Raw genomic sequence first — 27,703 nt, forward strand, 5'->3', positions numbered from 1 at the left:
CTCACCACTGACTGCCTGTTAAAGGCAGCAGGGTGCAAATGTCATCGAGGGGGGACACATAGCACTCTTAATTATGGCTGTGACCACTAGGCCACCGCATCTCAGCATCAGCAATAGCTGTCCGTGCCCCAGCAGTCCTTTGGCTTCCATGGGGAGGGCAGATCCTGCCCTTGGCAGTGGTACCGGGCAGCCCAAAGCTCAGCCCCGCTGTGCTCGGCCTGTTCCGGCAGGAGCCAGCCCCACAGATCATGCAGCGAGACAGAGCTGGTCGAGGACCATCCCGCAGCTGCCATCAGTAGACTTCAGAGTGAACGGCGCCCCCGCGCCCCGCCCTCGCCCCGCCCCTTCCCGCCGAGCGCCCCGGCGGCCGCCGCGGATTGGCCCTGCCGGCCCGCGGCCACGCCCCCGGCGGCGGCTGGCGGCGGCGGTTGGCGGCGCGGGGCGGGGGCGGGGCGCGGCGGCCGGGGCGCGGCGGCCGGAGCGCGGCGGCGGCGCGGGGCGCGCGGAGTCGGCGGCGCCATGGCGACAGCGCGCGGCGGCGGCGGCTTCCCCCGGGCGCTGCCGCTGCTGCTGGTGCTGCTGCCGCCGCCGCCGCTGCTGCTGCTGCTGCTGCCGCTGCCGGTGGTGCCCCGCGCCGCCGCCGAGCAGGGTGAGCCGGGGCGGGGACCGGGCGGGCGGAGCGGCGTGGCCGCGGCACCCGGCACTCCTGGCCGCGCCGTGTCCCCGGTGCTCCGGCGGCCGCGCTGTGCCCCCACCCCGCCCCGTGCCCGCCGGTCCTCGGCGCTCGGTGCCGCCGCATCGGCCCCGGCGTCGGTCGCCCGCGGCGGGTCGGGCTGCGCGTTGCGGTGCCCGGTGCCGCCCGGGAGAGGCCGGCGCGGCTGGGCGGCAGGCGGCGGGTCCGCTCCAGTGCCGGAGGGTCGGGTCCGGGCGCGCTTCCCCTTCCCCCCCCCTCCCCCCGTCCCCGGTGCCGCCGCCGCCTGCCCCCGCGGACGCGGCGGCTCTGGCTTCGCGGGGCGGATGTGCCGCCGCTCTCCGGAGCGCGGGAGGAGCGGGACGGGACGGGACGGGGGGTCCCGGTCGCCGCGATCGCCGGAGGCGCCGGGAGGAACGGGCTCCCGCGGCGCCCGCTGCCCGCGCAGTGCTGCCGGTCCCGGGCCGGGCCGCCCGTCCTGACGCGCGGGACCCCGGTCCGGCTGCGGGGGAGGAGGGGGGGGGCGGCAGCGCTGACCCCCCGCTGCAGCCTGCGCCCCGCACCGCGGGCTCGTCGGGACCGTGGCGTGGGGAGGAGGGCTCGAGCCCCGAAGGTGCGGGTGCGCTGCCGTGGGCAGAGCCGCCGAGCCTCGCGTGGGACGCGCCCTCGGGGCACGGCGTGGTCCGGTGTCTCGAACCTGGGGGGGGCAGTTCGCCGCTCGGGGGTTGCTTCTGTTCGCTGGCTGTGGAAGGTGGTGAGACTGTGCGTTGGGGGAAGTACCTCTCGCTGTCAAACGCAGGGTTGGGGGTTCTGTGGAGAAAGGATGCAGCCTCCCAAGGAAATTCGTATTTCGGAGCAGTACCTTTCGGTTCCAGGAGATAACGCACGCTGCGGGCATGGTACGGCTGCAGCGTTGGCCGGAGGTGTCGGGGGGATTGTCCTGCAGAGTCCCTTGGGGAGGAGCGCAGCCGTCCCTGGGACATCATCCTCGTTAGTTCAGGGTGCTGATCGCGTAACCGCGAGGTCTGCTCTGGGTGAGCAGCCTAGAGCTCTGCAGCCTGCGTCCTGCTGGGTGCCGTGCTCGGTGCTCACACCATGGCTGGGGAGCTGCAGTCCCAGGAGCTGCTCCCTGCGTGCTGGGACCTGACCCCCCGCTCAGGCGGGCGCACCGCGGCACCGAGCTTCCCAGCGGGCGGGCCGGGTGGGTATGTGCTGGTTTTTCCTGGGTCGGTGAGTTTGCTTTCTAACGTGTTGTCTTCCCTGCAGTTGTCCTGTTGGACTCGAAGGAATCGCAAGCGGAGCTGGGCTGGACCTCGCACCCATCAAACGGGGTAAGTGTGGAGGTGGGACTGTCCCTCTGTGCTGCTAGAGAGGGTCTGCCGCTTGGTGCTCAGCATGCGGAGCTGGTGGAAAGGGCTGGCAGCCACGGGGTCTCCTCGGGCCGGGGGCAGGTGGGCAGCTCAGCACAAGCTGTCATGTTGATCAGCACCACGCACCCCGAGGAGCAGAGCGAGAAGTGAAGTACTGGTTATGGGAGTGGTACAACCAATGTGGAACAGCTCCTCAAAATGAATTTTACACTCCTGTAATCAGCAAATAGCAGCCAGTTAAGGCTTTGTGTTGTAGTTTGCACACCAGCGCGAGCTCCTGGGGGGTGAGCTCAGCGCTTGGAAGAGGGCTGTGGCTGGGGTGGGATCACCAGGAGCTCTGCCTCACGTAGGGTTTGTTTGATCAGGTCCTTGCTTTGCTGCCGGGGTCCGTCTACAGCTGCTTTCAGGAGAGTGTGTCGGGAAACTCAAGAGTTGTGTTCCTTGCTGCTTTGGGTTCATTTTCCAGAGTGGAAACAAACCATTCAGAGGGAGTAGTGATAGATCCTGGAGTCATCTGTGTTGCCCAGGTGTATTTGGCAATCTTGCATAAATTTACCCCCAGAAAGAATTATTTTGGGAAGTTGCCAGGTCATCCTTAAGGCCGTGAGGGTTGAAGCATCATTTCACTAATCAGAATCTCTGCTGGTAACTTTGGGGAAATACTGTTTCGCTTGAAGTCTGAGGGTTTGTCCTGTTCTGGCTAAAACTTCTCCTGACAGAGAAGCTGCTGCTTGCTGTTCACAAAGATAGTTGTCCTTGTGTGACGGTGTGTCTGGCGTCGCATCTCCTTGGCAATCTTTGACTTCTCTGGGTAGCCCAGCCCCATCTGGCATTACACCGTATGGTAATGCTCTGCAGACGCACCTTCCCAGGGACAGAAAATCCAAGGCGTGTGTGGGAGATAAAAGGCTCTGGCTTCTCAGCAGTTGATATGTCCCGTTTCATATTAGACTTTGTTTTAGAAGGTCTGATGCCAGTGCCCTCTTTCTGGTTGTGTCTCTGCGTTTGCACCTCTGCAAAGAGCTCAGGTGTTAGGTGCTCCAGCAGCACCGCTGTGTTACTACAGCTTGTGGGTTTGGTGGGCTGAGGACTTTCAGTGCCTATGATACGATGGCCTGTAGGTGGAGAGGCTTGTGGTGGTAATTTCATACTGATCGGTGTGTTTCTGCCAGGGTGGCTGGTTCTTGTGCACAACAGCGCTTGAGCTGTTACAGTCCTTTGTATTCTTTCCCCAGTGGGAAGAAATCAGTGGCGTGGATGAGAATTACAAGCCGATACGCACGTACCAGGTCTGCAATGTCATGGAGCCAAACCAGAACAACTGGCTGCAGACAGGCTGGATTGCCAGGCGCGATGGCCAGAGGATCTTCATCGAGCTGAAGTTCACCCTGCGGGACTGCAACAGCATCCCTGGCGTGACAGGCACCTGCAAGGAGACTTTCAACCTGTACTATGTCGAGTCTGACTCCGACCTGGGCCGTAGCGTCCATGAGAGCAAGCACACCAAGATCGACACCATTGCTGCTGATGAGAGTTTCACGCAGGGGGACCTGGGTGAACGTAAGATGAAACTGAACACTGAGCTGAGGGAGATTGGGCACCTGAGCAAGAGAGGCTTCCACCTGGGCTTCCAGGACGTGGGAGCCTGCGTGGCGCTGGTCTCCGTGCGCGTCTATTACAAGAAGTGCCTCGCCACTGTGCAGAACCTGGCTGTGTTTCCGGACACGGTGGCGGAGACGGCCTTTGCAACTTTGGTGGAAGTTAAGGGCACTTGCGTCGCTCACGCTGAAGTGGATGTGGATAATCCCCCCAGGATGCACTGCAGCGCGGAGGGCGAGTGGCTGGTCCCCATAGGGAAATGCACGTGTGGTCCCGGCTTCGAGGAGAAGGATGGGGGATGCAGAGGTAAAAGCGGCCGTCGGTGTCCTTTGGCAGTTTTTGTCTGTGTCAATCCATGTTGCTGCCAGACTGCTTGAGTCTGCTTGGTGCCTGAGCACACCTCAGACAAATGGTATTGCCTTTTGTCAGCAATATGATTCTTTTAGTTGATTGCAGCTCCCCAGCTAACAGCCAGACCTTAATTTGAAGGGTGGTAATTGGGCAAATGGGGCGTGTTGCTGGTAGCTGCTCTGCAGCATGGCGTTGGCTGGGCAGATGTGCCAAAGCTCTTGAATACCATCGGGCATTTCCCACAGCTTTATCTGTAACTATAAAATTACTCTAGAACATTAATATCCCCGTTGTCATGCTTTAGACACAACTTAATAATTTGGTGACTTTACAGCTCGCAAGGTTATGTTTAATGACAGCTGTAAAAATGGATATAACCTCTACCTTAATGGGCATCTCTCTCACGAACCTGGTGCTCTGACCACTTCGATCTTGCTTTCAAATGCAGGTGAGAGCTGGGCGTGGGATCAGCCCTGAGTGTGGGACACCAGCTGCCGTGGTCCTCCTCGGAGTGTGTGAGCCCGTGAAAGGAGAGAGGTGCTGGGCTAATGCCTCCTCCCAGGCACCTTCCCGCTTCGGGCTGTGGTCAGGACCTAGTCCTGGCTCAGCGTGGTCTCGGCTGCTCCTGTGCTGAGTCAGGTGTCAGCAGGAGCCGGCAGCGGTCCCGGGGGAGCGGAGGCTGCTCTGCGTGCGGTGCGGGGCAGCGGGTGTGCATCTCCTACCCCAGGAATGGCTGTTGTCCATCAGCACCTGGGGCTTTTCTTCTTTGAAAGGTGTAATTGGCTATCAATTATTAACAGGCAGTGTGCGTGGCTGCCCTCTTAGCAAAGCTCCTCTGGGGCAGAGGAGAGGTCAGACCATCAGCTGGGATGTGTGAGAGGAGGTGTTTTCTTCAGACAGCCTGAAAGACATGCCTGAAAAGACACTTTGCTGCCCGTGCCTGGTGTCCAGGTGATACCTTGGACCTCTACTTTTTCACCTAGTAGGAAACAGATTGAGAGGAAAGTAGCGAAATAAGTCCCAAGCAGGTACAGTTCCCCTGTGTTTGAGGCGTATGGTAGGAGAGTGAGCTTTTCCTGAGGAATCAGGTTTGCCCTTCAGGAGCTACTTGAGGCTTTTCAGATTTAAATTGTGCCAACTGTGCCGCCTTCCTCCAGGAGGTGGGAAGCCTTTCCAGGTGCTCCAGGTAGTGGCTATTCACTTGGTGCCCTCCATAAGAAGACCTTATTAAAACTATCGAATTGAAATCTCAGGACTGTTCATTGCTTCAGTGGCTGCATGGCAGCTTGCCATGCTTTCCCCATCTGTTTGGAGTGGGAATTTACATAGCGAGTCCCAGAAGGCTTTTACTAATGTCTCAGGTTTCTCTGTGTTGAGTTTAAATAATTCATATTCTCTAAGGAAAAATATTTGAAGTAATTTAATGGACGTAATTAAGTTTTTCCCCCCCTCTCACAGAAAGCAGGTCATTAGCCACTCTCCATGGAGCAGCGTCTGATGTCTGGTCAAATATCAGAAAATAGTTTTTAAGGGTTGAAAGTTTTTGGTTTGTTTTAGAGCCCTGCATTAGCATAGTGCTAAGTGCATAACTTTAAAACATTTCTGATGAAAGCATCCAGGGCTAAGGAGGTTCTTTGACAAGGACAAAAGCCCTCGAGCTGGAGGCAGGTAAATATGGTGGGAGTTTGGGGATGTTAAAACAGCCAGGTGATGGCACAGCAAATCTGGCTCCACTATTGTGGTCCCACGGCGGTGGCTTTGGAGGGCTCAGTGGGTGCGAGCCCGCTGGATCCTCCTTGCCCGTGAAACATATTGGGCACAGTCTCTGTCACGGCTCTTGTGCCCCTGAGAGGTTGGACCCCAAGGGCCGGCTGCTTTGGGGACCGGGGGCTGACCCCCCAGCCGGTGCCAGGGGTGGCTGGTGGTTCTCCAGGCTGTCTTGGGTGTTGCTTCGCAGCTCCTGGTCCTCTCCCTTATCCTTCGATCTTCTCCGAGGACTTTCTGGCTGTGCCTGCAACGTGGGCCGTGCTGGTGTCTGAAGTCAGTCGCCTGCTGACCCCACCGACCGCCGGGGTGGCTGCGTGTCCGCTGATCCCGCGGGGCCTGGCCGCCAGCTGGATCCGGGACGGATCTGGGGCGACGCTTAGGCCCAAGTGCGTGGCGCAGCTTCTTGGGCCTAAATCAAAAGGAAATCGGACGGCAGAAACACAGGAGAAGTTTCCGCAGGCCATCTCGCGCTGGGCGCTGCCCGCCGTCGTTGTGCTCCGAAGCCAGGGCACGCGACGGTGTCCGCCGGGGACCGGCCGGTGCCCCGCGGCTGCGCTCGCCGGGCAGAGGGGCCGGTCGAGGTCCTCGGGTGGTCTGACCCCAGCCCAGCCGGCCGGGGGTGGTGGGGGGCTTCGCTGCCACTGGTGCCCTTGGCGCGGGGCCGGGGTCGGCGCTCGTGGGCGGCAGCGGGCAGGGCTGCGCCGTGCCTGGTCGGCAGCGCTGGTGGCAGCCGCGGCGCAGGCGCAAGGTGTGGGAGGTGCGGGCTTCTCTGCAGCAAGAACAAGCTTTGCTTCCCGCTGAACTGGCGAAGCTGTTTGAACTAAATCACAAAGCGAGTATCCCTGTAACCATGATTTAAGTGCTGAAATCATTCTGCCGCTGAGAGAACATTTGTATCCTCACACTGAAATTGGGAGAGATGAAAAAAGGCTAATAGGATTTACGGCACTGCTAATTACTGCTGCGAGAAAGCCGAGCCTTTTTGCTGTCCATCTTTCCATATTGCACCACCTCTCTGAAGAAGCCCCAGTGTACCTGACAGTCTTCCATGGGCTTGCACGTTTCTGATGAATCATTTCAGCGATCGTTGAAATGCAGCCATCTCTAGGGTGGAACTGAGCAGCTTTAGCATCTGTTTAACATCTACTCTCAAATAAGAGGAGAGGTTCTGTCACTGTAAATACATTTAGACTGCTTTTCTTGTCTAATATATATCTCTAGCCAGATGCTGGTCTGTGCTTACTCTGATCTTAAAACCTATTTCCAGCAGATGGACGGCAGGCAAGTGGGAAGTCCTGTTGCACTGGGGATGATCACCTGTACATCCCTATTTTGTTTTCGGTAGGCTTCTCGGCACTGATGTCTCTTTACCCTTAATTTTACCAGGCATGGGCTGTGGCCCCTTCATGCCATTTACTTTGTGGTACATTGCAATAGCTCTTGTGTAAATGAAACCGTGATGTGGAGGATCTGCCTGACATTTGCTGTAAAGTTGTCTCTTTCTGCTTCATCTTTTCCATCCAATCCCTTGTAATATCTGCAAGGAGAATTTCAACAAAGCCCAAGGTTAATATTTACTAGCCAGATTTGCTGCAAATGAGACAACTTCAACCAGACGTTGAATTAATATGATGGAGACTGGTTTCCAAAAATAGCTGTCAGCCACTCTCCTTTGACAGAAACGTAAATTTGTGCTGTAGCAAAGTTTCCTTCTCAATTTGTTTCCCTCTGCTTCTGACAGCAGTGGCGGGAGCCGGCTCTGCGCTGCCGTTGCACTGGGGAAGTGCCCTGTGCTCCGCTCTCCTTTGCTGGTATTGCTTGCACAGGGCAGCCTGGCACCCTGCTCGTTCCAGCGGATGATGGCCTAATTATCGGGCTGTATCCCTTGCAGTCATTCCCTATGCAGGAATGACGCTACTGAAACCAATTTTGGGGATGAAATAGTTTCTAGTGCTTTGTCAGGATTTTTAAATGACATTTTAAAGTGAATTTGGCATTGGCAGCTGGACCAGGTTTGCCTCCTGCGGTGCTTGCGGCCGCAGGGACTGGGCGGCGAAGGAGGGCGATCGGGCCGGTCCCTGGCCAGTGCTGATTCTGTTTCATGGTCCAGCTGAACATGGGCGTGCATTTTTCTTCCCTTGCAGTAAGCAGCGAGTGTTGCTGCTTTCCAGGGAAGGAAAACCTTGCGCAAGAAGTCACATCAGTGACTTGCTGTTTGTGGCAGCCTGTGGGCATGAGGAGCAGCCACCGATGTCCACAGTGACAGTTTGAAAAGGGGACTAAAAGAAGTTTCCCCCCTTTCCTGCATTACTGAATGGATTTTTGAGCCGCATGTTGTATTCAACATGCCATGGACAGGACACAAGGAAGATTTACCGTATCTCACTTAGGGAGAAAGCTAGAGAAAATAATAGCCCTTAGACTCATTCTTTTGCACCTTTGCTTATAAAGCATGTTGGTCTTCTGGGCTCTCCTGAAAAGAAACTTCAAGGATAGAGAGGTGAAAGGTGTTGCTGTTGTGGGCTTTTCCCTTTTTCCCACCCCCTTCCTATACGTTTGTGGTAAACCAGTGCGAGTTACCAGGCTCGGCTGGGCAGATTTGCGTGCTTTGTCCCACTGTGTTGGGTATTCCTGTACGTTGCTCTTGCACAGATAACCTGTCAGCTACTATGTCTGTTTGCTTCCGTGGAAATGGGACTTTCTGAGGGCTGGAGGCAAGTCTTCCCACGGAGCCTTTCCCGGGAGGGTGCAGGCACGCTCTGGAGAAGGCTCCAGCGTCCGAGGCTGTTGGTGCAAGACCGTGCGTCTGTGTCTGGGGTGTTTTCCTCTGGCTGAAGTGGACTGTCTTCAGTCTGTACTGGGTTCATCCCTGGTAATGTCTATGTGAAGGACTTCGGGGGCTTTACAACGCCTGCTGGTCTTGAAACGTAGGGATGAGATGAAAGGCACAAGTCAATGCTAATTAAAAGAAAGCAGTCTTTGCTAATGGTAACTGCTAGTGATACAAAATGTAATGCGTGCTTGACACTGTGCAGTAAGCAAGAAATGGCTTCTCTGATCTAGTGTGGGATTCATCAGTGGTCTGCTGAAAAATGAAGGACACTGGACTGCAAGTCCGCTCTGCTCATCAGGCTGGGTTGCGTTATTAATGGCTGTAATTGCCTGATGAATCTAACACTGTGTAGTATAATTATGCTTTATGGCAGCTTATAATAGTTGCTCTTAATGAGGAGACAAGATTTGTGACAGCACAGTCTGGATTCTGTTGTGGCCCTTCGTTGTCACTGTTTTCCTAATCTGTTTTCAGCCCCCTCCAGTAATTCCTTACAGAACTGTGCCTGTGCAAAGGCAGCCGGCTGGGCTGCTCCCTTCTCTTCTGCCTGCCGTGGCTGGGGCTCTTGGGTCCTGCAGTTCTCCCGGGGATCGGCTCTGGCGGGCGTTTATCCTCCTCTCAAAGCCTTCCAGAGATGCCTTTGCCGCCTGCCCGGGCAGCCTGTCCTACCACCTTGCTCTCCTCGTGTTTAACGCAAATCGCCCTTGCAGTCACTTAAGCTTATAGCTTCTTGTCCTAGCTCCAGTGAGCAGTGAGAACACTTCTCTCATAGCAGATTGTGCCTTGCTACAGATATCTCAGGAAAGTCAATATTATCTTTCCTGTGCTTGGCTTCTTGAATAGTAAGGGAACAAACGGCTAAGCAAAGCCTTTGAGAAGATCATCCTGCCTGTTGTGAGTAGTAGGTTTGTGGACAAAATCACAGCTGTAAATACTGTGAAATAGAGTAGTTTCTTCATTGCTTCCAGCCATTACTTGGACATAAAGTTGGTCAACATTTTGAGAAAATTTAATGGGAAGTTTTTCTGTAAAAAAAAAAAGATTTTGGATACAGTCCTTGATTTTTATTTTCCAAGGGGAAGTGCTACAATAGAGAAAGCGCTTGCTTTTTTAAAAAACAGTCTTTCAGTTTGTGTCCTGTTGTACCTCCCCTTTTTAGTGCTTGCCTTTTTGCTGCTGAGCATCACAAGCTGAATGTGGGAAGAGGGATCGCTCTGGTGTCGGACCTGTTCATTTTACGCTCGTCCATTGAGACTGCTACGACAAGTGCCTTTGCCTGGCTACTGGTATCAGACAGCAGCGTTCCTCAGGAGAGGGAAATGCAGTCACTCGGTTCCAGTGTCCGCGGTGGGGAGGCAGGCAGAGATGCGGGTAGAAAGGGGGCTGCGCCAAGGGCAGGAGCCACAGGCTGTTTTGGCAGAGGAGCGTGTGCCCGTGCCCCCTGGGCTGAGTTTCTGCTTCGGGAGCCGGCGGTGCATGGGCTGGGGGTTCCGTGGGCAGTGGGCAGCTCCTGCCTGGGGAGCAGCAGTGCATGGCAGCACCCTTCTGCCTGCACCGCGCTGCCAGGCTGGGCTGGTGCCTCCCGGGGGTGATGGTGCCTTTCCTTCTGCCAGTGAATTGCAGACATCAACTTTAAAAAAAGAAAAAGAAAAAAGAGGTCCCAAAGCAGTGGCCTAGCCCTGAGAGCTCCTGACACCATCTTTCTCCTAATGACAGCAAATGGTGAGCGAGCCTCGTGTCCTTGTAGCTCTCAAGGGCTGCATGGCTGCCTTGCGCATCAGCAGCTCTCTGCTGCGAGGGGCCGGTGGGCAGTGGTACTCCTGCTGCGGTTGGCGGCTCGGTGGGACGTGTAAGAGCGGTCTCTGGGTGCAGGCAAAGACTGTGCTCCCTGTGGTCTGGGGAGAGCCTCTGGGGTGGAAGTGCAAGGCTTTAGACCAACCCGTGATCCCTCCTGTTGTTCTGGGAATTGGCCCCTTCATTTACCTGGTAGCAGAGACGGATGAAGGAAAGCGCCTGGAGACTTCCTGAGCAGGCTACCTCCTTCTGGAAGATGTTTTTGGAAATCGAGCACACTTGTGCTCTGCATGGCCAGGGCTTGCTCTTGCTGAGCGAAAATTTGGGGCAGGAGTGGGAAGTGGTATTGGCAAGATGCTTTCCTGTGCGTCGCATGTGTCCCATCAAGGCATCATGTCACTACAGTGTCCTTAGAGGCAAAATAAATAGTTCAGTTGAAAGTTAGAGAAATTTAGAATAATAAATTACACTGTTTTGTCATTTAGTGCAAAGACACCTCCTGAAGCCTAAGGTCTGCTTGTCCATTTAAATACAAAAAAGAAGGATCCAAATGTACAGCGCTTGGGGCTTTTGATTTGTTTCATCTTTTATACATCAGCTTACAAACCTGTATGTGCTTCTGGAGTTTATTTTATCTTCTGACTGATGCTTGAGTATTATGCATAATAAGTTTATTTTTTCTCCTGGGATTCTGTAAGTTACACAAAGCACCAGGTTTTACTTTCATCACTGATGCAGCCACCGGCATCCTGCAGACAGCTACTGCACTCGCAGGGCTAGTGCTGATGTGCAGGTTTAGCAGCCCTTGTCAGGGCTGGAGCCAGGCACACCGTGGCTGCCCTGGGTGGTAGTGGGATGGGAAACAGGGGCTACATATCAAGTGGGGGCTGTGGGAGTAAATCTGTGCCTGTTGCTGAAGGAATAATCACTGAGGATATTTATACTTCAGTTTCCTTTCTGAATTATGGTTTGGCTTTCTCCTCTTGGGTCTTGTGGCTGGAGCACCTTCGTGACCTGGGCAAAGTGACAGTTTGAAGGCATGGAGAACTTTGTACTAAATGAATTTGGAGTATCTACCTCCATCTGCCCAGTAGTGGTAGCCTCTGCGGTAGCTGTAATGCCTTATGGTAGATACTGCTTTCCATCAGTGATGCATATGAAACGCCCATGTAAAATATGCTTTCTCTTCAGTCTCTTTTTGGAGTAATGATCGAGCTTGGAGATATTTATTATTCGGGATTGCATATTATATTGCTGTTTTACGGTGTGTCTGAAATAATTATGGCTATGGAAATTGTGGCAGAGCCAGACACAAATTACTCTATGACACTCAATTTAAAGCAAACTACTCAGAAAATTACAAGCATCGCAATTCGTTTGCAGAATTCTTGTCAGGCTTAAGCTTATAGATACCTGGCTGGTAGATGGACATGCTGGTTATTCTGTTGAAATACAGGGGGAAACATATCTTGCCCATGGCTAAGGGAGGTTGTGTGAGATAAAGCACTTGGCAGGAGTAGGGTGCGTTGGAGGTGCAGGTCAGTCAGTCCTTTGCAGGGAATCATTTGGTAGATACATTAGGGAACTGAAAGAGACAACAGTAAATTGCAGTTGGCTCAGTGGATGTGCCTACTTTAGTGTGTCCTTGAGTAACATTCCTGCATAAATAGCAATGAGGTTCTGTTCGGTACTGCTGTAGCACTGAATTTGAGCAAATGCATTCTTTTAGCTATTTCAAGACTGTCTTACTAAATATTCTTGGGTATTTAATTTTCTTCTGGACTAAATCACTAAATTTAATTTCAGCTATTAAGAGCTCATTGTTGGAGATGCACAAAGATCTCCAGCCTTTGGACATAGGTTTTCATTTCAGTGCTCTTTAATTTTTGCCCTTCTTAAATAATTTGTAGAGTAGCATTGTCCTAAAGGTTTCAGACATGCTGGGAATGTGTTGGACTGTAGGCTGCTGAAAAGTATTACTGAAAACCAGTTATTAAAAAACAAAAAAAAGTTTGCGGAAGACGAGCTGCCTTTGGACTTTTCTTGGGTGGTACAGCCTGAAATATTCGTCCTGGCAGGCAGAGTACCTCCAAGAGGAGCTGGAGACCCGATCCAGTGCTCATATTGATCGCTCTCTCGCACTGACTTTGTCCTTGCACAGGTATGGAGATTGGACATGATTTCTTCCCCTTCCTCACAGTGGGGCTCTGTAGCGGCGTTGCTCTCTGCCTGCAAAGTATTGATTACAGTTTTTGCAATAAGGCAAGGCAAGATTGCAAACCCAGCATGTAAGGGGAAGACAGGAGCCTCTGTATTACCCGAGGACATTTGTTGACAAGGCTCTTTGACCAGCTCGATACACCACCGAAACTCTATTCTGTCAGTGTGTTTTGCACAAGGTGCCCTGTCTGGTTTTGGGCAACCTGTCCTTGTCTGCGGGCGCTCGCTGGCAGCCATCCTTCCCGGCTGCCTGCTCCGATGCTGATCTTTCTGTTCCTCCTTGGGGACTGCTGCCCCGTCCCTCCTGCTGTGCTGGTCTGAAGCACCTCTCAAGTGTTGACAAAGTGTTTGAAACATAATGAACAGTGACTTGCTTGGCCTGATAATGAAATTAAGGTGGATGGAGGCTGGATGTGCCAGCCTGGTCCGGCGAGGGGTCCGCGGTAGCAATACCTCCTGTGAGAGACGCGTTGAGAACGACTTCATGTTTTATGTGATGCGGTGCGTGGTGTGCGCCATTTACTGGCGGCCCGCGTCGTGGGGAGCGGAGGACTTCTTCCCCTCGGTGCTCGAAGGGGCTGGCACGGACCTTTAGTGTGCCTCAAGGTACGTCAATCCCAGGAGCAGACACCTCTGTTCTCTGTGCTCCTGGGGTAAGCCCTGCGTGCACCGGGCACAGACCTGCCCTGCCCCACTGGAGGTGGGGGGCTCTGTGGGGGACTGGTGTGCAATTAACATTTCTCAAGTAAAACTGGACTGCTGTGTCGGAAGGGAGGACCCCGGGAAGAGCGACCCTGGGGCCTGGAGGGAGACTCCAGCGGCAGCCCGGGGAGGTGTGAGTGAGGAGGGGATGGGGAGGGGGATCCCGCCTGCCTGCTCCGGGTCCTGCCTGCCTTGGGCAGACCTGCCCGCGGGAAGGTCTCGGAGGAGCCGCCCTGACTGGGGAGGGGTGGTTTCCAGTCTGGACACCAACGAATCCAAGACCCCAGTAAGTATGATGTAGAGTTTTGTCTTGTATTTTTTTTTTTTTCCCCCATCCTGTTTTGATGGTTGCAATTGCAAGTTTGACCATGGCTAAGTGAGGGTTGGGTGCAAGTCTAATTGCTCGGGGGGGCCAGTGCTCCGAGTCTGTCCTTCGCTGGGAGGGACCGTCGGTCTGCTGGGGTGTCTCGACCCCTGGGTGCTGTAATGGTTCTCGCTGCGGCACCCCCTCAGTGCCGGCTGCTTGTTTCCCCTAGCTGCTCTCTTTCCTAAATAGCATTTTTATGAATGCCTACTTCAGCAGAGAAAATTAACACACGTTAAAAGCAGATGAACTTTGTCAAATACAATTTCATGACAAAAAATGGAAAGGAATTGATTTTGGAAGACAACCAAGTTGTAGTGTTAATTATAAATGACTGTATAGGCGTTTTGAGTGAAACTGCAGGCGTTATTGATTCATGCTGGCACACACACGGCTCTTCCACTATCTGCAGGAGTTCAGCAACATGAAGAAGTTCAATAGTGCTAACGCAGGCAGTGTCCTTCGTGGATTTTTTTTCTTTCTTCGAAGATATCTGCAAGGTTTGTGGGTCAACAAGCTGACCTGCAACAGTTTGGGGAGGAAAAAAAAAAAGGCAGAACCCATCAAAAGTATTAAGACTAAACGCTGAGGAGGGTGTAAACAAACCAACAAACTCTGATATGAAGAAAATGATACCAGACAGCAAGGAGGGGTAAGCGTGCCTATGACGTGCATTGCTGGAGCTCATTGCTGAGACAGCAAACGCCTTCCACAGCCGGCAAGGGGTTTATCCTGCTCGTGGCCAGAGGACCGGACCCAAGGCCGTGGTCTTCGCCAGGCGCTGACGCTAGCACGGCCATGCTTGCGCAGAGTTGCAGCTGCGCTGCGTGCCCCTTCCCGTCCCCTTTGCCTGGCAGCGGGGTTGTTGCCGGACCCTTTGACTGCCCCGGGCTGGGTATTGTGCCTCAGCATGGTCGCTCTTAACAGAATCGTTAATAACACTTTCATTAGGAAGTGGCATCTCCGTTGCGTGGTGCGGGTCTGGGGCCTGGGTGCGAGAGCTGTGGTGGTCCGTATCCACATCCAGGTCCAGGAGGGGAAGGGGGGTCATGGCCAAAGGCGAGAGAGGAGGCCGTGCTGGTGTCTGTCACTGGTTTTATGCGGGTGGGCTGAGAAGCACAGACCCAGAGCGGCATCCTGAAATGGTCTTTAAAAGGGTCCTCCTGAGCTGCACCCCGGGTGGGATCTTCAGGTGAGTCCTCCTCTGTCTGTGGCATAGCACGGTGTGACTGGGGAAGCGGAGAAGAGAACATGTGCAACCACATGGGTTTTTTTCCAGCTATGGAGACAGGCAGGAAGTACGTTTGATGGGTTTTGCCTGATTTTTGTATTAGTATTAACATGAAGTTGTCTGGGTTAAGTAGCTTTATCCTAAATCCATGATATGAAGCAATTTCAGCCTAGTATTTAATCTTCCATTTGTGCTCATTCTCTTAATATTTTATGCTCAGCTTCAGTATTTACTTAGGTCTCGGCCCCTTCCTCTCTGCAAAATGATGAACACTCTTTAGTTAGAAGAGACTTGTAAGCCGCAGGAAATGGATTTTTGGTTTTACTGCACCCTGCGATGTGTCTGGGGTAGTGTTGGTGAATGCTCCTGTACTGATGCTCGCATTTGTCTATTGAAACCCACTGCGCAATTTACAAAACATTTTGCAGCTGATGCAGCTACGCTGTGCAGAGCAGTCGGGTGCTTGCACAAGCTTGGGGAAGGACAGACGGCTTCAATGCCTCAGCTGGCAGCGGGATCAACACCAGGTATAGGTGCAGGAAAGTCACATTGGACTCAGCTGAAGGGCTGAGAGTCACGTAGCCAGGACGGAGCTGGAGAGCCTCTGCTCTGGATTCCTCTGTGGAAGTAGAATTTGCTTCCGCAGCGTGTCCATCGCAGGCTCCTCTGCTGAGCAGGCGCCAGAGGGATCCTTCCCTTCCTCCCGCTGCTGCTGACATCTGCAGCATCTCCCCCAGGGGCACAGCCACAGCGACGTGGTCCCCAGCCGTGCAGTCCCCAGGGCGGGTGGCAGAGGGTGAATTTTCTTTAAACTTGCCGAGTTACAGGATTGCACCTTGGCTCACTCACCCAGGCTGTCTGCTCTTTTAAAGAAGATTGTCTTTTCCCTAGGAGGCAAGTTGCTGCCAATGCAATTACAGTCAGAGACGTGCTGCTCGGCTCTGCTCTCAATAAGATTGCATGTGGAAGCCGTGGGTCTGTGGGGAGGGGGAGTGCTCTCTGGACAGTAGTTTTGGATTGAGCTTATCTGCTCCATGGGAGAACGCTAGCAGGAGCAGTGCCTGTCCAAGAGGCTGCTGGAATAGGATTCAGTCTTTGCTCTCATTTGGTTAAAAGCCATTTTTTTCTTTCTCTGTGTAAACCAACATGCAGAGCATTTGCAGAGGAAAGCTGTGAATCCTTAAGCTTCTGTCTTTAGTTGTGCAGTCAGTGCACTGGCTGGACCTCCAGAGACCCGAGTCCTGTTCTTGGTCCTATTTGTCTTGTATGACTTTGTGCAAATCGTACAGTTTTTCTGTCCCAGTTTCCTGCTTGTCAGTGTGGTTAATGTTTCCATACTTCAAAAAGAAAACAGAGGCTAACTTAATTGTTTGAGATACCCATCACTGCAACAGTTGACTATCATAAGTGCACAACGTAAAAGGCTGCTGACCAGCTAGTAAATACTGCCAGGGTGATTAATAACTTCATTTTACTGCTGCATGCAAAATCTTGGCCATGCTTCACTTTAACAGCGACTACGATCAACCCTGGAGCTTACGCAGCCTGTGTTCTGCAGTCGGGTTGTCCTACTTGATGCACTTAGTGAGTCACTTTTAATCACTGTTCATCGATTAACAAGATAAAGCTGCTCAAACTCCGATGCCCTTTTGCAGATTAATCAGGATCTCTTCTGCCATTTTTTAAGCCAAAACTTGAAGATGCAGCTAACTGGCTTAGAAAATGTTGAGATTCTTGCTGGTGAAGGAAAAGCTTTGGCATCCTAGGAGCTGTGACTCCGAGTCCCTGGCTGGAGAGGAAGGTTATGCCTAGGAGCCGCTGGCAGAAAAATCTGGTTGGCAGGCTTCATGGTCCTGTGAGATGGAGATGTCTGAACTGCTTGGGAGGGAAAATTAAAGCTGTCCCATGCCAGTTGAGTAGGAAACCATGCATTTTTCAATTCTGCATCCTCAATTGCCCCTGCTCTCCCTATGGCACAGACTGGGTGTGAGAGAGGACGTTGCCTTCTCTCGATAGAGCCATCCGCTCTTGTCCGAGGAGTTGTGGCAGATGAGTCGGTAAGAAAAACCCTTCCCATGGGTGCATCATGCCGGGTAATCTGCCAAGCTGCAGCACAAATCAATGTTGCTTGTTCTGCTACTAGTTTGATCGTGTGTGTGTACAGTGTTATATCAAGGAGGGAACATGTGCTCTCTCTGTCAGTGAAATGAATAAGGCACGCCTCGTGAACAGGGAGTAGCTTGTGTGGGCAGCAATGATGGAGCTGGAGAGAGGCAATTAATCTGTCTGACCCATCCAGCTGCTTCTCTTTGGCTCTAGGAGAATGCATTATTGAATTTTATTGTTTAATAATTAAGTTGTGGTAGTACCAGAGGACAAGGAATAGGATAGAAAATAGGATACAAAAAAGAGAATTTCATCCTATAAATTAATGGCCTGATCTCTTGAGAGCTGTCACATACCCACTGCAAAAATGAGCACTGTGAAATAACAGGGACACCTAAACCAGCTGGGGACCAAGAAAAACACTTGTAGGATGAGGTGGAAGAGGGTGGGAGTTTATCTGAGAAAAGAAACGGAGAGGCACACATGATGCATCACATGTGCTGGGGTGCTTTTGTTCTTCTGAAGTGTAAGATTCAGACAACCAAGAAACAAAATTAAAAGTAAGCCCATCAGCTGAGCTGCGCCCAAGCTCCCTGTGGGACACACTCATGCAGGGTCATGGTGCCTGTGTTTCTGAGAAATGCAAATTGAGGCATTCCGTACAGTTATTAACTGACATACCTTCTGACAGGCACTTCTGTAAACTTACTTCTAGCTATTAAAAACCGGGGAGGATCAGCCTGAATAATGCTTCTAATGGAAAACATTCAGTTTCCTACAAGGAGATGTCAAACTTATGTGACTGTGAGACTCGCCGTTAAATGCGAGGAATGGCGGCAGCATGCTCTGGGTTTAGTGCTCAGGTCCCATCAAGTTTGTGAACAAGATTGATTTTTCTGTTCTGCCTGACAGAGGGTGCGAGCAGGGATCTCGCACCAGCGTTCAGGCTTTGATGGTGTAACGAGATAGGCTTCTCCCCGCGGGGAGGGATGAGTTTGAGCTGGTGCCGCAGCAGATGGAGGCTGCAACTGATGTGCAGCACCAAAGCCCACGAGCCCCCGTCCCGTCCCGGCTCTGCTCTCAGGGCACACGTCTCCCCGCGTCCTCCAGCCGCTGGGAGAAGGGCCGGTTCTGTGGCAGCGTGAGCCCCGGCTCTGGGACTGCGCTCGGGTCACCGCTCTGCAGAGCCGGGAGGAGATGCTCGAGGGTTTGGGGAAGCTCAAACCTTGTCCCCAGCGTGCAGGGACTGCGGCGTCTGGGGGTCTGCCAATCCTCTGCCTCTTTGGGATGGGCACAGCCTGTGTTCAGCTCGCTCTCAGTGGCTCTTTCAGCAGAGTCCCCCAAGTGCTCGGTGCTTGTGCTGGGTTTCTCTGTTGAAATCTGGCTACTGCCCCCGTTGGGGTAGGATGTGCTCTCAGGCTTCCGCTCTCTGGAAGTGACTGTGCCCTCCGTGTGTGGGGTGTTGGGATCACTAGTGGGCCACTGGTGATATTTCTGCCCTGTACTGTGGTCAGTACTGCCTAACTAAAGCAAAAGGCAAACTATGTCTCCATTGTGTGAATGTAACATTAGTTTTGGTTTGGTTTCTCAAATGTAAAGAGGAAGCTGGAAGTTTTGGGAGTAATTTAAACATTTGCTAGTTTTTCCTGTTTTATCTAGCACCCTAGGTAGGGAGTGACATTTACTATGTATTGTGGCTCACTGTCTTAATCTTACTTCTCTGTTGTGTTTGTCAAGCCCGTGCTTTTAAAGGTTAGTTTTATCCGGTATTGGAGGCGTGCAGACTGTGAGATAGGGGAGGTGAGTACAGAACCGCAGGCTCTCCAGTCCCATACTGGCAGCAGCTGTTGCTGAGAGCTTGCAAGATCAAGGAGCAAATGTCAATTCTTCTTCCTAGAAAGGCATATTTTCCTAGAAATCCCTCCTCCAGCGTCTCTTGGGAGAGGATGCTCCAGCTGTCCAGCAGGCAGTGACAGCTGGTGAAGGTGTCTGGGCCTCCCTTGCAGCCAGTGAGAGCAACGAGGGCTCCTGGCACAGGATCGTCTCACCCAGTGCCAACATCGCAGGCAGGTCAGGCAGAGAAGAAACGCCTGCATGTCTCCGGTGACTGCTGCAGGGTCCCGATGTCCAGCTCGGTCATCCGCTCAGCTGGCCAGAGCCCACCGATGAGGCTGCCCTTCGTGTCTGGGTGACCACAGCATGCCCTGAAATGCTTTGTCTTGTCCAGTTCAGCCAGGAATCACAGCCAAGAGGAGCCCAGAAATAACCTGCTGGGTTTGGTTCCCTCAGTTTTAAAAAGTTTTGGGTTTTTTTAATTCTCCATTTTAACAATTTAACTCTTGAGTTTTGCTATAGAAATGTAACGTTGAGTCCACATCAGTTGGAAAGTTGCAATTTCCATTCCAGTTACAAGGAAGTCTCTCTTCATTACTTGGGCATGACTGGAATGGGCTTGAGGAGGCCACATCTGTTGCTTTCTGCAGGCTTTGCTTGTGTTGGGTGGCAAGACAGCACAAGATCTTGTCTGGCAAAGAGCAAGGCTTTTAGGCAGCTCTTGAAAGGCTGTATCTGTTATGTAAGAAAAGCAAAAATCTCATGTGTGATGCTGCTCTCAGCTCTGCCAAGCTGCTGTCTGTTGTGTGCCGGTGGCCAGGGGATGAAGGGACCGCTGGGAGTACAAACCTCAGCCACACTGCTGTGGTCCCTCCCCATGTGTGACTGTAGGGCACTGAATTTCTAAAGGCCTTGTGGTAGGTGAAATATCCTCCTCTTAAATGTTCACCCATTTTCAGCGTCCCAGGGAAGGATTCTCCCTGCCCTGTGCTATGTCTAGTGCTTTGTCCTCAGATCACAGCTGTAGCTGCCAGCTTTATATCATGCTAAAAATTAATGAACCAGAGTGCACTGGAATAATCTGCTTTAAAAGGAACAGTCTCAGCAGCCAACTACTTAAAAATGATAAGAGAGGGGACTGCGTTACTGGAGCTGTTCATCTAGGAACTTTACAAGTGATTAAGTTTAAATATTCAGGCAGCTGATGAAGGGATAGCAGACAGCAGCACCACATCAAGAAGATGAAGCAGCCAAGCAAAATGTGAGTGCTTCTGTTTGGCTTGAAATCCAGCTGAGACAAACTCCTGCCCCTCGGGCTGGCCTTGCTGGGGGTCACCTCTCAGCGTGGAGGGTCTGCCAGCCGGAGGGGACCCCTGCGCCAGCCGGCAGGAGCGTGCGCTGAGCACACTTGCCCCATCCCTTACTGCTGGGGACACCCAGCAATGCCAGGCACACGTTTGTGTGCAGGCTGCTTCCTTTTCAGATGTTTTAAGGTCAAACTGAGACTGTTGCGAACTGCTTTATGGAGTTTTGCAGCCTTTGTTGTTGTTTTCATGAAGCGATAAGTCTTTCATAGCTTCTGGGTGTCCTGCTAGGAGTATTGCTTATAGGCTGCATGCTGCTGGTAGTAAAGATCAAGCAAATCCTTGACCGGTGTGTGAATTACTTGTTTGTGTATCAAAGGTGCTTCTCGAAGTATTAAGGGAAGCCTGTGTATGACTTATAAAAGAAAATTTATACTACTGTTTAACTTCAGCACATACCTCGCTGTCCACAGTGACTGCTGTATAATCCACAATGATAAAGCTGTAGCTGCTAGTGACATGGCCTTGTGACTTGGGTTTGTATATGAAGCTCTGGTGACTGATGAGGTCTCCGACTTCTCTGTTTTCAATATTCCTCTCGTTTTGGGGTTGTTGCTGAGTCTTGCTGTGGCTCCCGTGTCATTTCTGCTCTGCTCACCTGACTCTAAACCCTAAGCCATGTGTTTTCCATATCCTGCATCTTTCCGTAGCCACCTTGTCCCCCATGTCCCTTCAGAACCTCCAGCTCCCTTTGCATGTTGCCTCAGCCGTCTGGATGTCTGACCATTCCTCCAGCCCCTCCCCAGCCCCTTGAAAGAGTCCCCCAGCCTGGAGGTCAGTGCAGAGCTACAGCATCTAAATGTCTCTTCTGGGTCAAACCAAAGGCACATCTCTCTTGGTGCCAGGATCATGCAGGTGCTCAGGGAAAGTAGCCTGGAGGCTGATATCTGCTGGCCAGTGGCAGGCAAAGGATGTCCCAAGAAACGGGGAAATGCAGTCATCAAACGTGTCTCCCATTCACCTTGTGGTGTTCCTCCCATAACTGCCTCTCTCTGTCTTTTCAGCTTGCCTTCCTGGATTTTACAAGCTTTCCCTCCGTCTCCCTCTCTGCTCCCCTTGCCCTGAGCACAGCTTCACGCATGAGGAAGCCTCCACGTTCTGTTCATGCCAGAAGAACTACTCCAGGTCTCCATCAGACCCACCATCTGCCTCCTGCACACGTACGTCTCACTGAAACGGCAGCTCTTTGTAAAGCGAGGAAACGGGGATCCAGACACTGTGTCTGTCCTGTGGTGCAGAGCCGAGCGGATGCCCGGGAGGCTGTCCGAGCCTGTCCCCCTGCCAGCACGTGCCAGCCTGTGCTGGCCCATGGGAGCTGCTGTCCCTGGGCAGCCCTGTCTGCACTGGGGTACTGCCCCAGTCGGGAGGGGATGGAGGGGCTGTCCTGTCCCTACGCCACAAAGCTTGCAGGCTGAGGCTGCAATCTGCTGAGACAGACGCGTTGGTCGGGCTTGCAGACTCCCTGGCAAAACTAGGGCACGGTCATTTAGTCAATATAGATCACAGATTTTAATTAAATGGCCTCCAGTTAATTGGATTGGACCCCAGCTACTCCAGTGATGGATGCTGTACAACTGCCCGCACAGCGATGAAAAACCCTCCCGCTTTGCCCGAAGGCAAGCATGGCTGGGCCGTGTCCGACCAGCAGTGGGGCTCCTGGGGCCCTTCCAGCCGATCCCCAGGGAGGTGCCAGGTCCGGCCAGGCGCTCCTCATGCGCTGTGTGAGCTGTTGCTTGCCGTGCATACCCGTCCCTCCGGCGGGGATCCTCCGTCTGGTGTCCCCACCGTGCCGCACGCATCGATGCATCCGCATCCCCTTGTGCTGCCACGTGCGGCGGCTGCCCGGGACCGTGCTCTCTTGCTCTGCCACGGGTGCCTGTGCTGCTGCTCCCAGAGGACCCGTAGGTTTTCCCTGCTCCCCAGGCAGCACCCGGCTGTCCCGGTGCCTGTGCACAGACACTCTTCTGCTTCCAGGTCCGCCCTCTGCCCCACGGAACCTGGTCTACAGCCTGCGGCAGTCGTCGCTGGTCCTGGAGTGGAGTGCCCCGGCTGACGCGGGTGGCCGGAGCGACCTGACCTACAGCCTGTGGTGCAGCCAGTGCCCGGCGGCTCCGCGGGGCCGCTGCGAGCAGTGCGGCAGCAGCGTGGGTTTTGTGCCGCAGCAGACGGGGCTCGTGGACCGGACCGTCACCCTGGTGAACCTGCTGCCTCACATCAACTACACCATCCGCGTGGCGGCTGTCAACGGCGTCTCGGGCGTCAGCCCGCTGTCAGGGCAGCAGTACGCCGAGGTGAACGTCTCCATCAGCCTCGCAGGTATGGCTGCCGCGTAGCGCACCTGACGGCTGAAGGTGAGCGGTGCCTCGCCCCCACCGCGCCAAGAAAGCAGTTGCCCGTGCTGTCTTACGCTTGCGCGTCACCTCTGGGGCGTGTGGTCTGCTCGGCAGCCGGTTCTGTGGCTTCGTCGCTGGGAGGACGCGGGTCTGGAGGTGGCGCGGGCGCTGTCCTCGGGCTCTGCGCGCCTGACGCTGCCGCGGTGCCCCAGTTCCTCTCAGTTTGCTCAGGTGGCACAGACGTGGTGCTCAGCGGCGGCAGGCAGCGCAGGCAGGAGGGGGAGATGGAGACGGAGCTGCAACACTGCCGGGGGGGTTTTGGTTGGTGCCACGGGCAGGCGAGGAGCTGGCTGTACTGGAGGAGCCTGTGGCCCCGTTGTCTCCCACTGCACTGGCTCACAGGTGGGTGGCAGTGAGCGTGGTGACAGCCTGGGCTCCTCCAAAGGGACAAGTCTGCTCTGCGATCTAGCTGCCGTTTGAATTTACAAATCAAAATAAAAGCACCTTCAAAGAAGCAACGTTTTCAGCCTATTCACAAAAAAACCCTCGTTAAAATAGATAATTCCAATATTGGCCGTCCTTTGGAAACAAAAAAACTGATTTAATTGCTCTCTTCTATGTCAGTCTGTGGCACAATTTCTTACTGTAAGTGTCCCCTTCCACTTTACGTTTTGCATTTCTGTTCCCTTATGTGAGGTGAAGTGAGCACCCAGCCTGCCTGTGCAGATGGGGCCCCTGGCTGGGTTTGATCCCTCCTCAATTGTTAGCTGTGCCTAAGGAAAATCAGCTCTGGCTTGTTGTGTCCTTGTCTGTTCCTCTGTGGTTACGTTATTAATTTGCATGAAAGCCCTTTGCCAAGCCACAGTTAATGGAGACAGATGATCCTCACATACCTCTTGGCAGGAATTGGCCAACAATTTCATCTGAAGAGATTAAACTTTGATCTTGTTATAAATAATTTTCCCACCACTTGATCAAATGTTTTTGCGTGTGTCGTTGCTTTCTCTTCCCTCATATAATAATTTCTGTGAATCCGTTGGGTGGATGCTGTGCCGCAGACTGCTCTTCAGTGGAGGTGTCATTTCTCATTAGGATCTTTGCTGTTCAAGGATGGATTTAGCTCTGGGAAGATCTTCTGTCTCCTGAGCTCCGGCTATTCCTGAGCCAGCGTACAAGCTAGGGAGGGGTGAGCTCAACAAGGTCTAATAACAAGCTGTTCCTCCAGAGGCTTCTGCCTGGTGTTGGGCAGAGGGACCAGTGCTCAGGAGCTGTGTCCTTGCCTGGAGCTTCAGGTCTGAGCCGGGGACAAGAGGCTGGGTAAGGGCAGCAAGTGCCCTGTCCTCTGTAGGGAGTGAAGCCGCAGGACTGTGATACCAACCCATGCCCTAGCCGTTCATCTGTTTAATACAGCTTTTCTTCTGGATAAGTGAGAATCTCAACCCCTTACTCAACACTGTGTACTCCTGAAGGAACTGAAATATGCATAAAGAATATGGCATAATTAATCTTGTAATCTGTTCAAAATCAATGTCTCTTGTCGAGCTGTCAAGTCTCCGGATGCAGATGGTGGCTCAGAATTAGCTGAGCAGCTGAGGCTCGGGAAGTTTCTTGAAACACTTAAATTTTTTGCTGCCGAAGGTGTCCCCTCCTGGGGCAGTGCCAGGCTGGAGCTGCTCCGTCTGCAGGTGCCCAGGTGGCCCAGTTCCTCTTGATTTGGCACTGTGGGCGAGAAGTGACAGTGATGATTAACCTGCACCTATTGGCAAAGAGGGGGAGAAGGTCATCTCCTGGGGAAGTGGCTTCTCAGTCTGGTTTGCCTGTAACACCCCTCTGGGGCAAGAGCCTCCCTGCTGCGAGGAGGGCTCTGCGTGGGATGGGACCCTGCGCGGGCAGGCGGTGGCGCGGGCAGGCGGCGGTGCGGGCAGGACGCGGAGCCACGGCTGGCACGGACGGTTTGCGGAGTGTGCCACCTCCAGCGAGTCCTGAGCCCTGGAGCCCCTCGTCATTAAAGCCCATCACAGAAGTGCCGGATGGGGCCAGAGATAAGGAGAAAGGGAGACTTGAGGGATGCCTGGAGCAGCAGTGACTTCCTTGGCAGCTGCGATGCAATGGTCTCAGGGAAGTGATTTGCAGCAGCAGGGAAGCTCTGGCTGCAGATACGCAAACTCAGAGGAAAAATTAAACAAAGAAACAAGACCCTATTTAGCTGTCAGATCCCTGCTCCTCTAAATATAGCTCTGAGTGCAGCTTTCGCACTGCCCTTCCCCTTCAGCAGTCACAAGAGGGAATTAGCAGTTGTTCATTGTATTTGCAGGGGAAAAGAAAAGATGCTATTTAGTCTGCAGGAGGCAAAATTAATACTGTGTTTTTTCTAATCTGGCCCCAGCATGGGACTAAATAAAAGTGTTTGAGGAGAGAACGGAGCTGTTTACCTGCAGGAGTAGAGCTGCATTAGCTATGTAAATGTACACTCTGGGACGATGTCATTTATATTCCCAGCAGGGATAGGCTCCTATCTTAAAGGGCTTTTAAATCTGTTGCAGATTAATAATGCAGCCAGTGCCGAAATGCATTCTCCTTTCTGAGTCTACAGAGAAGCGGTTTGTGCTGAGTTAGGTCCTCTGAAGTAGACTTCTCTGTGCCCGCTTGTTGCTGGTGCGGCAACACCAGCCCAGCCCCAGCCAGGAGGGGCGGTGGGTCCACAGGACGAGCCGGCTCCAGGGCGAGGGTCTGCGCTCACGGGGTCTTTGCTCCCCACGCAGTGAGAACTGGACCTGGAAGAGCTGTACGGTAACTGATGAGGCTGCTTCTCTGGTTTGGAAAGAAGGATGCTGGGGCAGGCATTGCCTCGGACAGTGCCCAGTGCGTTTTCTGCGTTGCAGTGTTAATAACTGGTGACGGAGGGGAGCGGCTGGCTCTCCCTAGTGCGAGCTGTGCCGTGGTGCAGGGCGGCAGAGGTATTCGGGGGCGATGGGGACTTCTCTCCGTCTGATTGCCGCTCACCCCACGTGGGGAGCACAACAGACGGGTTGTGGTCTGCTCTCGTTTGCTGCGTGTCTGCTCAGCTGCCCCAGTCCCGCAAAGGTGCAGAGAGAGCGTTCCTGGAGGCGCTGGGTGCTGGGGCTGGGCACCAAAGAGGCTCTTCCTGCTGCCTGGCCTGCAGGCACTTGGTGCAGCTCCATTTTTAAGTGCTTGCTGTTGTCCCTCTTCAAGGGTCCCCTTTGGGTTTTGGATGCAGCGGGTCATTCAGTGGAGAAACACTGTGGCCACACCTAGTTTTATGCCTTTTCTGCTGGTATACTGGTTAATTAAGAGGGGTAAACCCACCGCCAGCAACAGAATGGAGTTTATAAAATCAGGCAGAGTGGTGAATAATTTAATGTTTGCTTTTTCAGAATAGAGGTAATGTTAGGCGAGCTTAAAATATTGATGGGAAACACATTTTTTTCACAGTGTGAAATGCTTTATAGTCTGTGTGATTTTCTTTAATGCCTTTTAAACATGTTTGAGGCTAGTGCCTGCTTTCCTGGCATGTACCATGGGTTCTGGTCTACAGCCCATCACTAAATGAGTGTGATTTTTCCCGATGACTTTGTTAACAGTCAGGACCACTTGTTCAGGTTTCTTCAGTCCATTTGCTAGATTCAGAGATACAGAAGGGCATCTGTGTGATATTTTATTGATGGGAATTATATAAAACAGCAAGGAGCACTTAACTTAGTTTACAGGAGCAAAACTCAAGTTAAGTGTCAGGCTGGCCTCAGCCGCCTGTATCACTTGTTTTGTAAAACGTGCGGTGACATGTGCTCATGCAGAGGCCACAGGCTCGTGGTGGGGATTACCCTGCTGTCCCAGCGATGAAAGCTGTGAGCGTGCCCGTGTGCATTTCTGTTTGTGCACGTGGGTCAGTGTGTCTTTATGAGACTGATGAAGGAAGTTGAGAATATTTCTCTTTTTTTTTTTTTCTTATCTTACTGAAACACTTCTTGCCCATGAAAGTCATTCTCACCACTCCGCCCCAGCAGCAAATGCCATATTACAGCCTGTGCTAGCCTAAACCTGGCTCTGATGAAGTGGGAATAAGGAGCAATTTGCCAGGTTTGGAGCAAAAGTGTGCCAAACCGGTGCAAATTCCGTCATACTCATTATTGGTGTTTGAAGTAGCACCTCGACAGGGCACAGGGCTTCCTGACGGTACCAGCAGGGTTGAAGGTCTCTGGCAGAGGAGGGGAACCTTTGCCGCACACGGGTGCTGCTGGCGCTGCCCATTTCCCATGTGCTGTGGTACAGACTGGTGTGAGGAGGACGGCAGCACCATGTGCGCCGTGGGATTGCTGTGCTGGAGGAGTCTCAGGCCTCCCTTGTGCGAAAAGCCTGGGCAAAAAATGCGGGAGGTCCAAAAGGGGTCCTGTCCCGCTTGGCCTGGTGGGAGCGTTAATAACCTTTCTGCCTTGCTTCGTGCTGCCGGGGTGAGCTTGCTTCCCCTTCTTTACACATGGACAGTTTGGTATCCCCTTAAAGGTCAGCTCTGGGGCCAGCGTCTTTACTCAGAGAACTACTTTTAAAAACATGAAAGGACACTCAGCCTGATTGCAGCAGAGGGAGCTGTGGGCAGGGGCTGTCAGCTCGCTCGAGCGCGGGAGCTCCCGGCTGCCCTTCGGGTCCTCCCGCTCTTTCAGCAGAAGCCGAAGGGACTTGGAATCAATGAGCAAGTCATCATGAATAAAACATCAGGAGGACTTTTTTCTTCAGCAAAGATTAATGAGCTAAGTAATAAATACAAAATTTCACAGATACTTAAGTTTACTTTCCAGGGACTTGTTCCTCTCCACAGGAGTCTCTGTGGGTTAGTCAGGGTCCAGCAAATGTCCTGATTTGATGGAGAAGTGGGACAAGCTAGAAGCAGCCGATTTCCCCATGCAGCTTTCACTGTGCCTGCTGCAGGGCCGCTGGTGTAAGTGGGTGAATTGGTCACTGCAGCCCCTTCGCCTTGGTGTGTTCTGGCCCTTGGTGCTTCCCGGGGTGATCCAGGGACCGCTCTTCCTTGTGCCAGGACTGTGCCTTCCAGCCGCGGCCAGGCTGATGGCTGCTGAGGGCAGGCTGGGCCACCCAAAGCCACAGTTATGGGAGGCTTTTCTGCTGTTC

General features: G+C 53.1%; 1 protein-coding gene across 1 annotated transcript in view; it reads left to right on the plus strand.

Annotated features, from left to right (window-relative positions):
• Positions 1–489: 489 nt before the first annotated feature.
• The window catches only part of EPHA10 (EPH receptor A10), a 41,841-nt gene continuing 14,627 nt past the window's right edge, over positions 490–27,703 (plus strand). The window contains exons 1-5 of the mRNA XM_069802831.1: positions 490–649; positions 1,958–2,022; positions 3,297–3,966; positions 21,230–21,385; positions 22,200–22,541. Of these exons, the coding sequence (XP_069658932.1) occupies positions 520–649; positions 1,958–2,022; positions 3,297–3,966; positions 21,230–21,385; positions 22,200–22,541 (1,363 nt within the window). The 5' untranslated portion in view covers positions 490–519. The remainder of the gene's footprint in view (positions 650–1,957; positions 2,023–3,296; positions 3,967–21,229; positions 21,386–22,199; positions 22,542–27,703) is intronic.

The sequence above is a fragment of the Haliaeetus albicilla genome, chromosome 16 (genome assembly GCF_947461875.1).
Source record: "Haliaeetus albicilla chromosome 16, bHalAlb1.1, whole genome shotgun sequence".
Lineage (NCBI taxonomy): Eukaryota > Metazoa > Chordata > Aves > Accipitriformes > Accipitridae > Haliaeetus > Haliaeetus albicilla.